Below are 12,912 nucleotides of genomic sequence, written 5' to 3'. Positions count from 1 at the left end.
CAACGCAGAAGTTCAAATTACTCGAGGTAAACTCGATGGATTTCTGGTAAAGGGCCATATATATATATATATACACATGTATATATAAAACAACCCTTTGTGCTGATGTAAGTTTATGGCCAGATTTAAGGTTTAAAAAAATACTGTGCTAAATTGAGACTGTTGACAGTATTTGCCTGTTTGTCTGTGGACACTTTGTAAACACTGTAATATTTTTACCACTAAACTTACCATATTTATGGAGAACCTTTTAAAAAAGCTTTATAGTTGCCCGTGTCGTCAGCTGCTGTTTATGTATTTGGGAAGCTTAAATTCAAGTTAATTTATGTGCAAGGTAGAATTTGCTGTTGTCTGCTGTAGTGAACTATCTTCTGTTTCTTTGAAGGAAACCAAAACTGGGCAGAGGAGGGAGGTTCTGTGAAGATGCTCTTGCTTAAGGATTGTTGTAGTTATTGTCATGGCACTAGACAATTAGGACTGTGTCAGATAAGGTAGTTCCCAAAAGGAATAGTCTTTACGTAAAAAGGGCAAGAGTTAATTATACAAGCCAAAGTGTAGAATACAATACTGTGTTATCCCAGAAAGGATTCTTTTGCAGCTAAATATAACTTACTTGGTGCACAAATACACATGATGTGAAGGTTGTACACGTTGACTGATTTCTAGTTTTGGAGCTTCCTTTTTATCTTTTTTTTTTTTTAATATATGTTTTGGTGTTTAATTTCCAGCTGCATGTGAAATGAGCTGTAAAAATATTTCTGTCATTTTGCTAGTGCTTTTGGTTGCTTCTCCTGCAGCAATTTTAGTTGGGGAAATAACATCTGATGGGCAAAAACAAGTTAAGTGCTTTGAAATTTCAAAATGAACAGGAATTATTTTAAAGCACTTGGTGACTTTTTGCTGAGCCAACATCAGTCTCCATGGAGACAAGCAGGAGCTGCACACTTGATCACAGTTGTAAGAAATGCCAGAGATTTCAGCTGTAACAGCTGTCTGAGCATGGAAGTGGTGTGTTTGCAGCTCTCTGCTATATGTTCCAGGAGGCTTCAGCATCATATTCCAGACTGTTTTTAAAGTACATCCCTTGTTTTCTCTGCATCCCTGAACAATCTAAATTAGACACTCCCACTCTGACCTTACAGTGATACCTGTGCTCTACCTCCCTGTTCAGTGTATATTAATCATATTGTGCTTAATGTATTCCTTGAGTTGTGGATGTGGGTGACAGGGAGGTGAAGTAAGATCCATCTACAGGAGCTGCTTTTTTTAATCTCTGCATTGCACAGTCTCTGTTAGTCAGTCACTGGGATAGGCTGATATTCCCACTGGGCTCTGTTTCTTTTGTGTGGAATTGTGAAACAGTGAGGAAAAAATCCTTATGGAGCTCTTCTGGGATTCCTGATCTTTTTGATGCTGTCAGATGTTTCCTTTTCCCCACGTGTAGGATCCTGAACTATTTTTAGCTTTTCTTATTGAAATCTTTTATGATTCTCAACATCCTCTTCATATTTTAGTTCTAATGTGTCCATCTGTGGTGACTACTCTGGATTTAGGCAGTTTGCTATACTAATGACTTGTATTCTTAGTTAATACTTCCATGACTTCTGTTTTGTGGTTCTTAATATGCTGTTCAACACTGAGCTGATGTTGTTACTTTAGGAGTTAAACTCAGTGGCTCCAAAACTTCTTCTCCAAGTGGTAATTGCTGCTTGTCTCCTACCTAATTGACAGTGATTGGAGTTCCACTCTTGCTGGTGTTGCCTATTTGCTAAATAACTTGAAATCCTTCTGGAGGTTTTTTTTTTAATTACTCTAACTGAATGTGTGCCACCAGTATACTCTGTCATCTTCCTAGGTAATCCTTCCAAATCAGGTTCAGCATCTGGGGAATCTGCTGGTGGTTTCTGTCCTTGTAAAAATTGATGGTCTCTTCCTTCCTTATCTCTTCTACAGCTGCTCAATGAAGGAAAATACACAGTAACTTAGTCCCAGAGTAGCAGGAGCAGGAAGATGACTGTGAACAGTAGCTCTAAAAGAGAAGAGAGGTTGGTGCTATAAAGTTCATCTCAAAACCGTAGCAGTGATTATTTTATCAGTTTTCCTGCTTGGGACTATAAAATCCTGGGCAGGCACCAAATGATGTTTTAGTGTTCTCTCTGAGTGAATATTTTCTGTTACATAATGATGAAAAATTTTTTTGGGGTGGGGGGAGAATATCACGTGAGAAAACAGAATTGATGATTTTAAGAGTGGATTATTTATGTACCTTTCTTGGGAGTTTTCCTCTACTTTATATATATATATATATGTATGTATATATATATACACACACACACACTTAGCTAAAAGAAAAGTCACTGGTATAAGGTTTAGGAAAGTCTGTTTCAGATAACCATTCTGGGTTAGATTAGTTAATTATGATATCAAAGCTCTCTGTAGAGCTATTTAAACTCCTGGTGAGGAGGCAATTCATGCGTGTCCATGCTGTGCTTCTCTTTGTTAGAGATGCACTTTTAACACGTGAATAATGTCTCTGAAACAGCACCTGATGCAGGTTCGGGTTGGATCTTGGTCTGCTCTGAGGCCTTGTTCTGGAGTTCAGGAGCAGAGGAAGGTGAATTATCAGGGCTGAGGTTCAGTGGTTTAAAGACTAAACCAGAAATGGTTGGAAGACTGAAGTACCATTCCATTTTTAAGTTCACTTCAAAGTTCCTCCTGTTAGAGTATGTTCATTATTTATTAGATCACAAACTATTTGTTGAGGAACTGTTTTCTCTAAGTATATGCTCATGTGAGATTCAGTCCAATAAATACATTTGTGATAAGAGGAACTGGGTGGGTGGGCCTGACAATAATACTCACAGATTAGGTTGAGGATTTTTGGTACCATTTGAAAAGTTTCTACTTCCTCTAGAAAACAAATAACTAGTTTTTTTTCATCTGATTCAGAGGAAACATGACAGAAAAGCTGGTTTCTATACTTAAAGTTGGTCAAAGGAAAAAAATCTGGTTACTGCTGTTGGTGCATACCTGTCTGCTGAAATTTAATGTGTAGAAACAGAACACCTCTGTAAAGGAATGACAGTAAAATTTGTTTAATTTTCATTTGAGTTGGAAGGTATTGACTATGGTGTTGATTCTGCCAGTTCTTTTGTAAACAGCAAAGACTTTCATTACACTGTGTGGAAGGGGCAGTTAAAGCTGGGCCCAGCACAGTGTGTTGCTGTGCTGGACTAGCAGTTTGGTTTTTCTGTTCATACCTAGGCTCAGAGAGGGGTAGAAAAGGTCATCTGGGCATTTTACCAGCCTCTTGATTTGACTTCCAAAGCTTTACTTGGTGATGATGGTGTGGAGGAAAGTCTGTTGAGGAGATGAATGTGAATGGAAAACAGCACATGGTGTTCTGTACTTTTGTCAGAGATGCATTGTGTCAGACTAATATGTCTTATTTCGTAACATAACTGATTTTCTTAGAAAACAGGAAATACACTGAATCTAATTTGTCTGGATCTAGTGAAGAATTTGACATTTTGGCCCCCTGGAAATTATTACTTGAGGTAGAAGGGACAGGGATTGATCCAAGAATTGTGGTGCATAAGAGGCAGGATAAAGGGAGGTTGATGATGAATTAACTGAAAGCAGAGTGTGTAAAACACACAGACTTTACTAGCAGAACCAGTCTTGTTTTGCTGCTGTTTTCTGGTATTTGGGGAGAAGGAATTGTGTCTGTGTGTGAAATTCCTGATGGTCACAAAGTTCAGAGGTGTTAGTTACACTGAGGAGGAGGGCTGGGTAGCCCTGTGAATTAAGTAACTTCATTGACAGCAGCAATACAAGTGAGATGAAATTCGATAGCAGAAAGTGTTGTACTTCAACATAATATCCTTGTCAACTGGAGGATGATTGATTGGAAGAGGAGGAAAAGAAGGGAAGGCATTTTGGATATACAGGTCAGTCACAGGGTATGTCTTTAAACCTCCTTATAGCCATTACAGTATCTGCTGTTCTGGGATATATTGTGAAAAGCATTGCAGGGTAATTCTCATCTGCTTATTTGAGGCACATTCCAGTGTGGCATTCCTGTGCCTTAGCACAGTCTGGCTTTGAGCCAGGCTAAACTTGTAAGGAGGCAGCAGGATTGTTCACTGAAGTTTTTTTTCTGGTGGGTGCAGGTATTGATGAACTCCTGCCAACCATCCCTCAAAAGCTCCTTTTAGCATCAGAAATGATTCCCAAAGAGTTCTCTGTACACCTGGAATGTTCTTAGCCCTCAGAAAGCCAACCTGCTGAATATTTACCTGTGTACTGCCAGCTCTGCATGTATCTGCTTGCCTCAGAACCAGCTACAAACTGCTTTGCAGTTCTGGATCTTACTGCTGCTTTTATTGAAAATAGTGTTTCTGAGGTAAATCTCCACTATTGATCAAATGAGAATATACAGATGAGTTAAGGACTTTGTACCATATCATGTGAAGCAGCTCCAGACTTGGTGGTTGTGATTTGGGGATTCTGCCCACAGTTTAACAATTTCTCTCCTTTAAACCTGAATAATATTTTGTGGGATCAAGAAGAGGTACTTACACGGGAGGATTTTATTCTTTTCAGTTTTCAAAGGTTTGCTGCAAACAGGGGAACTGTGGAAGGTTGTAGGGTCAGAGAAGGGGAGGAAGAAGTCTGACAAAAGATAAAATATATTCTATAATAGGGCAACTTTAGTATAGGAATGCTACAGCCTCCTCTTTAGCATATTGGATGCATGGACACATATGTAGATTGTGTGTGTGTACAATACATATATTTCTGAATGAGGTCAAGGAGCTGGAGTTAATATTCTGCACATAACAAATTAACATAAAATGGTTATGTTAACCACACTGTGGTTCCCCTAAATTAACAGTTAAAAGCATTTTTATATTTAGATTCCATAGGGATATTGGACATTTTTCCTTCATCTTACCTTTCCTGGCTTGAATTAACATGGAGATGCAGGATGATACTCTAAACCATCACGGAGGCAAGTGTACAGCACAGAGACTGCCCATTTGGCTCCTTGTTTCAAATGCTTTTGCAGGATAGTGTTGGGTGCTTGCCATGTTTGGATTGCAGGCAAATCAAGTTTAAACATTAAAATTCTAGATCCGTATGGGGCCAATAGGCATCTTGGAGACTGCAGGGCACAACCCACAAAAACACTTAGTTGAAGTGCTTACAGAATAGAATGGTTTTATCTCGAGTATTAGGAGAAAATACCCTTTATCTTAGATACTGAATGTGAGAGGGAAGGATAATGCTTAACTATGGCCATAATTTTTAATGTATATTAAAAGATCAGGTATGTGAGGCTGCATCTTTGGTAACAAAAGGAAGTTTGGGGTTTGTTTTTGTTTGATTCCCTCCTCCCCCTCCCCGACAGTAAATATCTGCAGTTCTCAGTGGTTGGATCACCATTTAGCAGGATTAGCCCTTCTTCCACCCCTTTTCCTCCCTTCTTACCAATTAAGGGATTGTGACCTGTGGTGCAGATTCCAGGTGCCAGGGAAGCCTGAGGAAGACAATTGGGTCCCTGCTTTGTGCTAATAGATCAGATGCAAGAACCAGTGGAGAACTGGCTGAAGTTTAGCAAATCACTTCTTGGGAACTTGAGCCAATTAGCTGGAATGGGTTTAATGATTAACACTTAAGGTGAGAAATCAGGGTGTGTGATTTAGTTTAGGATGCTGGATTAGAATAGTCTCAAAGAATTACCAATTTAGCCTCCTTTGTTATAGAAGCTGGGTGACTTGCACAGAACACAAGAGTGTGTTGATTTGAGGTTGATAATATGCCAGGACTGAGTCACAGAAATTCACAGTGGAATTCATTTCAATATAGGTAAAAACTGACCTGAATTCTGAGTTGCTGCTGGATGTTTTATTCTACTTGAGTGCAACCAGTGGTCCAAGGAGATGATACCAAAACATGATTCACAAATACCTTGTATCTGATGGAATGCTGCCATACATTATGGTGAAGTATCCCACCTCCAACTGATGAAAGTCAGTTCTGTTCACCTGAACATACAAGTTTTTTACCTGGATAAGATGTGTTATGTTCCCATTATCTCTGGTCTCTTAACATTTTCACAAGGACATCAATGGATATATTTGGCAAAATAAACCACTTGTACTTAAATAAAACATTTGGCTCCTGAATGGAGAGTTTAAAGACCTTTTGCTGCCAGATTTAAACTTTCACCTCTGAGGTGTTGTCTTTCAAAACTTACTGTCACTTGTACCAGTTGATAAAGTTGCTCTCATTCCTGCATGGTCATCTGTGATGCCTCCTTGTTTCTCCAGGCTGATAGCCTTGATTTTAAATGAAAAGTGAAACATATTTTCATTCCTCTCTTGTGTTGCAGTTGCTTAGAATTTTGTATGTGAAGAGGTAGGAGGAGATTGGACTTTAAAGGAAGGACAGCCTGTTGTCAGCATAGAAGATATAAAAGCAAAGAAACACATTACATTCCAAGATGTCTTTTCATTCTTAAATTGCTTTACCTGTGATCCCCAAATAGGTATTTTGAATTCCTGAAACAGGAATCTAGATTGATCAAATTTCATAAAATGACACTGTGATTCTTTTAAATTTACTTTGGTTCTTCTCTACGAGAGAAAATAGTATATTTCTACTGAATGCAGTAGAAATTTTTCCAGGGTAATCAATTCTGTATGTGTATTAAGCTTAAACTGAAGTTCAGTGATTTCATCCCCCTGTACCTTCCTGAGAGAAGGGTGTTGGTAGTGTTAGGAAAAGAAGATGCTGGAAAGTAGGAGTAGCAGCCTTTTTGGAGGAGCCTCCTGAAAGAGATGTTCATTGTAGGAATGTGGGGCATCATGGCAGAGTTTGCAGTGGATTAATCTGAAACATCTGGGCATGGTTTTTAGGTTGGTATTTCCCAAACTTTTTATGAATTTGAGGCGTTTTTGTTAGTTTTGTGATCCCAAACACGAGCACAAATGGTGACATTTGTTCCATGTGCATTCCCACACTTCACTGTCGTAGTGTTTTTTACAGAATTTTCTGGCCAGGTGATTCAGTTTGGGATAGAACTTCATGGCAATGTAGTTTAAATTAAAAAAAAAAGTTTTAGCCTGTTGCTAACAGTGAGATCCCCCAATCCTTTGAGGGGAGAAGTTTTGTGTGGATTTTTGTCCTTTTGGTGTGGTGTAACTTAGTGCAAGGGAATTGTTCTTGGAAGACTTTCTGTCAGTAAGACAGTCCCTTCACTGGCTCCTCCATTCTTCTTCACCTCAAGATGACCAGAATAAGAAAGCTGAAGTGCATTTCAAGGGAAAAGAAATCAAATTATACTAGTCTGACACAATTAACTTGCAAGCTTTCCTAGTGGACTCTTTTCCTGAGCAGCCACTTTCTGGCTTTCGTGAGAAACTCCCGCCCTTCCTTCGTGCTGTGACCAGGCCTGTGTGGCTGCCTTGTCACTGGTGCTTGAGGTAATTTGTCCAAACCCCACTGCAGTCATTAAAAAGACATTCCAAGTGCTGGCATATATACAACTGTATTGTTCCCATAAGTGTGCTGGAGAGAGGATATTTCCTCAAGAGCCCTTAATCAGGCGCGGGACAATTACGGCTTTGACTGCGCCGGTGTTTCTGTTAAACCTTGTGGTTCTTTACACCAGAAATTCCTCCTGCTCTGAACAAATGGTTTGTGGAAGGAGGTCTCTTGCTGGTTTTGGTCTTGACATCTCTACTTCATTGCTCATGCATGTAAATCCAGAAAGAAAAAGAAAAGGAATCCTCGGAGCACAGCCGTGCCTGTGTGTTCTGGTTGAAACTATTAGTGCTCACAGCGTATTTATTTACTATTCTGCCAGCCCTGTTCTATTATTTGGAGGGGAGGGAGCTGTTTGTAGGCTCTTTTAAAAAAAATGCATGGAGAATAATATTTGATTTTGTGTTTTAAGACCAGTACTTTGGAGTTTCAGCAAGTTTTTTGTAGAAAACTGTGCAGAACTGGTAATGCAATAGATGATGGAGTAAATGTTGTAGAACTGTAATACTCTGTAGCTTGTGATATATCACCCCCTCAGTTGCATAGTGTTTTTTTACTGATCTCCACCACAGCTCAGTGTTGTCTCCTTTTGGGATATTCTGCTAAAGGAGTTAATATTAAGTCCTCTGGGTATCGAGGTGAAAATTCTGGTGTCGGAACATTACACAAGATAATGAAAATCCTGGTTTTGTGACTTTACATGAGATATTGCAAACAGTTTTATGCTCTTCCCTAAACTGAGTGTGGTCCAAACAGGCAAAACAAAAGAATGAAACACATAAGCAAAGTGAAAAACCTGTTTAAAATCATTGTTATTTATTGCATAATACGAGAATTAGCAAGCGATTTGACATAATCATTAAAAAAGTGATTTTGAAAGAGGAGAAGGAGGGGAAAGAAAAAGGTTGCGCAGGAGTAAAGGAGAGAGGGGTAGCAAGTTGTGAGGGGGTGGAGGCTGTGAAGGATGGAGGAGATGGGATTACAAAGGAACTTCACCAAACCTCACCAGGAGCACTGTCCCACTAGCAGGGCAGCACAGGGACTTCACCTGTGTTTGCCTGCTGAGATCCACGGCAGAATTCCTGCTGCTTGGAATGTGGTTTGGCTTATTTAGCACTTCAGAGCAATTCAGTGCTGTTTCTTGCAGGCCACCTAATGTGGTAATGGTTTCCTGTGTTTAAAACAAATTTCCACTGTAGTGAGATTATTTTAATAATGCTGTTTATCTAGGAATAAGAGGAATGTGGAAGCAAAGTAAGTGAAGGCTGTACACTTGGGGGAGAATAGGGATGTGTTTCTCAGCTGTTTGCTGGTGCAGATTGTCTTGTAGTAGCTGGCTAAGGATTTGTTGGTGCCCACCGGTTGTTTGTTGGTTTTTGTTGTTTTAATTGTGGCTTTTTTCCATATCTCTGTAGTGAAAATCAGCATTTTGCTGTGATTGGTTTTTGCACTTATTTCTTCCATGATGTGTGTTGGAGCAAAATGACATTTCTGGGTTAGGTGATTTATTTTGTTTCTTAACTTTCTTTTGTTTAGGGTGGTGTAAGAAAAGTATTTTTAACGTTGGTCATTGTTCATTTGTCCATTCTAAAAGGGTGAGTGAAATGAGAAATTAGAGAGAAATAACCTGTGGAATGAACTACTCTGGAAAACCATTCCCCTGGACAAGTGTCTTTGAGTTTTCAGTGCTGTCTTGTGTTTGAGCCTTCATTTGGATTTTAAATAGTTACTTTCTAATTATTCTAATGACTTTAAAGAGAAATTACTGAAGTTTTAGGATAAGACAGCTCAAACTTGCATATCAAATCTTCCATTACTGGTTCTACTTGTTGTGGTTCAGTCATTGTCCTGATGGCTCTTGGTTACTTATGTGTTTGAAAGGTAAATTGTGAATTACAAACAACTTGAAGGCAGATGATGCTTTGTTGTCCTGCACAGTTTTCTTGCTGTGCCAGAAGCAATTGAATAACTCATAACAAAACTGGAAAAGTGTCTGGGGTTTTCTCTCCTTTTTTTTTTTCTCCACCCCCCCTTTCCAGATTCTAAGGTACAGATTTTTCTCTTTTTGTGGACTGCTTAGAAGAAAGAATGCCTGACTTGGAAGCCTGCTTTAAAATGCCTTCTGGTTTATGAACTCACATCTTTTTCCCTCCTCCCCGACCTCCCTTCTGTTTTGCAGCCATAGACCTTTTGTATGGGGGTATATACTGCTTTATGTGTCAAGATTACATATACGACAAAGACATGGAACAAATTGCCAAAGAAGAACAACGAAAAGCTTGGAAATTACAAGGTTTGGTTTTCCTGCCTGAATTTCTTGTTTCTGTTTTTAATCATACCTGTCCCTCCCATTTGTCAGTGGCAAAAAACAGTAAGGGGAAGAAAGAGCTCTTTAGAGATAGTAGTGCAGGCCTTGGGAGAGAGATGTTAGATGTTACTTTCCAGGAGTCAGACTGTGGGTTTAACATGTGCTCCACACCTGATTGTAGCAAAAATACCTTTATTTTTAATTGCAAAAAAAAAATAAAATTCTAACATTAATCCTGCAAAACTTGCATAAAATCAAGAGTCAGATCTTTATTAGGTAGCAAATGTAACAGTCTGCTCCTTTAGGCTTATTTACGTGATACAGGCAATAAATCTGTTCCCCTCACATGAAATGCCACCCTTGTGTGTGATTTTTTTTTTTTAAATTTTTTTTTTTTAATAGAACTTGCCAGCTTTACTTACACACCTGTGCTTTCATGGTACACGCACAGTGTCTATGTAGAAGTATTTACACACAAATATATGTACACACATTTGTTTTATTCAGTTTGCTTTCCCTAATTTTTTCTTTTTTAGCCTTCACCCCAACAGTGGTTTCTCACTACCAGTGTACAATGACAGGTAAGAGGCGTGGGCTGGCGACGCACCTCACTAACAAGCGTCCCTTTGCTGATTATCCTGCCATTTTAGACATGAATCACAGTTAAAAATGCCAGTTTTATCGTGCAAATCATTTTCCTCTTGTTTGGATGTGTTCCAGTGATTGAATAATTGCAGCAGACTTGATTTCATGTGCCGTTTCCTTGGTAGAACTACTACAAAACAAACCTTTTCTCCTTTTTTGTTTGTTTGTTTGTTTGTTTGGAAAGGGGGTATCATTTATGCTAAACTGAGTAGTTTGTAAGCATCAGTTCTAAAAGCTTGTCATCTTCCATTTCCAGTGGCCTCTGGGGGGATGTTTTCTTAAAGTGGGAAAGTCTGTATTTGAAGACAGATGACTTCTGTCTGGTGATGTCTCCTACGGAATCCATGGCATCCTGTTTCAATGTGACAGCCTTAGTCAGGGCTGATATGACTTCAAACCATTCTTAACCTCATTTCCAATTTTAAAAATAGCAGCCAACATCGTATTAACGAGAGCTTTCCTGATGGCCTATCGAAAGATAGCTGCCTTACCTTGCCTCCTACTGCACCTCCCAGTCTGCTGTCTGCTTGTTCCCTGTTTTGAGGGAACTGAGCCAGAGGAAAGGAGAATAGTGAGGCTGCCACTGAGTCCTAGAACAAGGAAATACACCTTAAAATGCTTCAGCACAAAGCAGTAGTTTTCAGAGCAAGACAAAATGGAAACATGTTTCTAAACCTTTCATTTAGGCTCAGCATCTCTTCTGGAAACTCCTTCCAACCCTTCAAACTGTTGTAACTGCAACAACATAACACATCTTCACCATTCTATAGAAGAGGAAGCCCCACCAGTTCCTTACTTTTAAATATGCAAATTTAAAGACTTAATTTTTTAGTTATTTTGTCCTTAGCAATTAATATGTTTGTGTCTTCTGGACTGAGATGCAGGCAGTTTGTCCTGCAGTGGCCATCAGCCTGTAGCTTAAATTCCAGGGTAATTAGAGCTACAAGATTGTTCATCTGGTCATCTTGGACTGCAGAGTTGTGCAGAGGAGGTTGAAGAGTCACCAGGAGGAACTGCCAGGCAGGAAACCTCCTCTGTACAGGTTAACTGACTCATGAATGGCATATTCACATATATACAACATATGTGTATGTTTGTATGTATAAAAATATGTATAAATATGTATAAATATGCACATGGCATCTTCTGGCCCTGCAGAACGAATCTCTGGTGACCGATGAAGACATAAAGGGAAGGAATAGACAACACCACTTTAAATTCCCAGAGTATGCAGTATAGATGTTTTTCTTTAAAGTCATAGCATAGGTTCTTCTGTTTTGTGGCTTTTCACTGTGAAATCATATGTGTTTCCTCACAAATTTATGTAAGGAATGAGAAAGGGAGACACATGGGAGAGCTAATGGAGAATTATGTCTTGGTTTTTTCCATCTTTCTCCATTGCTTCTACCCATCCCCTCCCTCTGTCATGTTATCTGAAAGATATAAAGAGGGATGGAAACCCTTCTTTCTCCAGATTGAATGTCAAGATGAGTACAAACCTCAAACTCAGTGTCTTAGGTTTATATTTCTATCAAAGAGTTAATTTACCTCAGAGCATGTTGCCAACAAAGAACTTCAGAAGTGAATCCAGTCTACAAAAACTGAGATTGGCTTAAAAACTGAAGAGCAAATGCAGTATATTTTCAAATTTCTATCCACAGTGCTTGAAGGGTGCTAGTTTATACTTCAGTAGATGCTCACATAACAACATGATGCCTGGAGAAAAAAAACTTTTAAGAAAACCCCCAAATAATCATGAGATCCATTTCATACTCTTGTTGTATTAACTCCCAGTGTGATGAGTTCACGTGTCCACCTGTAGTTCAGGGTTACATGATGTAACTCTGAACAAGTTGCAACTTGACCATTATTTTTCCTCTGGAATTGAATATTCTCTAATAATGAGGGAGGTGAGAATACACAGAGCCCTTCGTTCTAGTTAATATTGGGTTTTTGGGAGGGGAAAAGAGGAATTTGCTGAAGTTTAACAAAGTAAACGATGATTACTTGCAAAATTGTGACTTCTATAAACCAGAGCCTTTATTGCCTTTTCCTTTACTCATCCCTATGTCCCTGATGAAGTCTCTGAGAAATGCCAATTTGAGTATTTCCCCTAATAAAATAATTCCTTAGATGGAGATTTCACATGCTTACTTTAATCTTTGACTATTTTATAGCATCATTCTAAAAAGTACTAATTTTCACTTCTCTAACGCTGTTTTTCTTTAATTGTAAATGGTGACATGTGCATGGTTTGCAAATCTTTAAGGTAGTTTATATTGGAGTTTTTGGCATGCTTGTGAGTGTTATTAAACCTTTTATTAAACCTTTTTCGTTTTTTTGTGTTTTGGTTGTTTTTAATTTTTAAACATCAAACCATTCCTAATAAATGGTTCTGTCTTTTTTCC

At 38.8% G+C, this 12,912-nt stretch overlaps 1 protein-coding gene across 3 annotated transcripts in view; it reads left to right on the top strand.

Annotated features, from left to right (window-relative positions):
* Positions 1-12,912, top strand: part of USP22 (ubiquitin specific peptidase 22) — a 63,421-nt gene that overhangs the window by 1,841 nt on the left and 48,668 nt on the right. Inside the window, exons 2-4 of one of the 3 annotated variants that reach the window (XM_018067259.1) lie at positions 1,954-2,045; positions 9,731-9,844; positions 10,396-10,440. In XM_018067259.1, the coding sequence (XP_017922748.1) occupies positions 9,766-9,844; positions 10,396-10,440 (124 nt within the window). In that variant the 5' untranslated portion in view covers positions 1,954-2,045; positions 9,731-9,765. The remainder of the gene's footprint in view (positions 1-1,953; positions 2,046-9,730; positions 9,845-10,395; positions 10,441-12,912) is intronic. The other 2 variants (XM_029957890.1, XM_029957891.1) reach the window with 2 other exon arrangements.

This window comes from Manacus vitellinus, unplaced genomic scaffold (assembly GCF_001715985.3).
Source record: "Manacus vitellinus isolate BGI_N305 unplaced genomic scaffold, ASM171598v3 scaffold_12_pilon, whole genome shotgun sequence".
In the NCBI taxonomy this organism is placed as follows: Eukaryota; Metazoa; Chordata; class Aves; order Passeriformes; family Pipridae; genus Manacus; species Manacus vitellinus.
The sequence above is the reverse complement of the archived record's forward strand: the minus strand, read 5'-3'. Positions and strand labels throughout refer to the sequence as shown.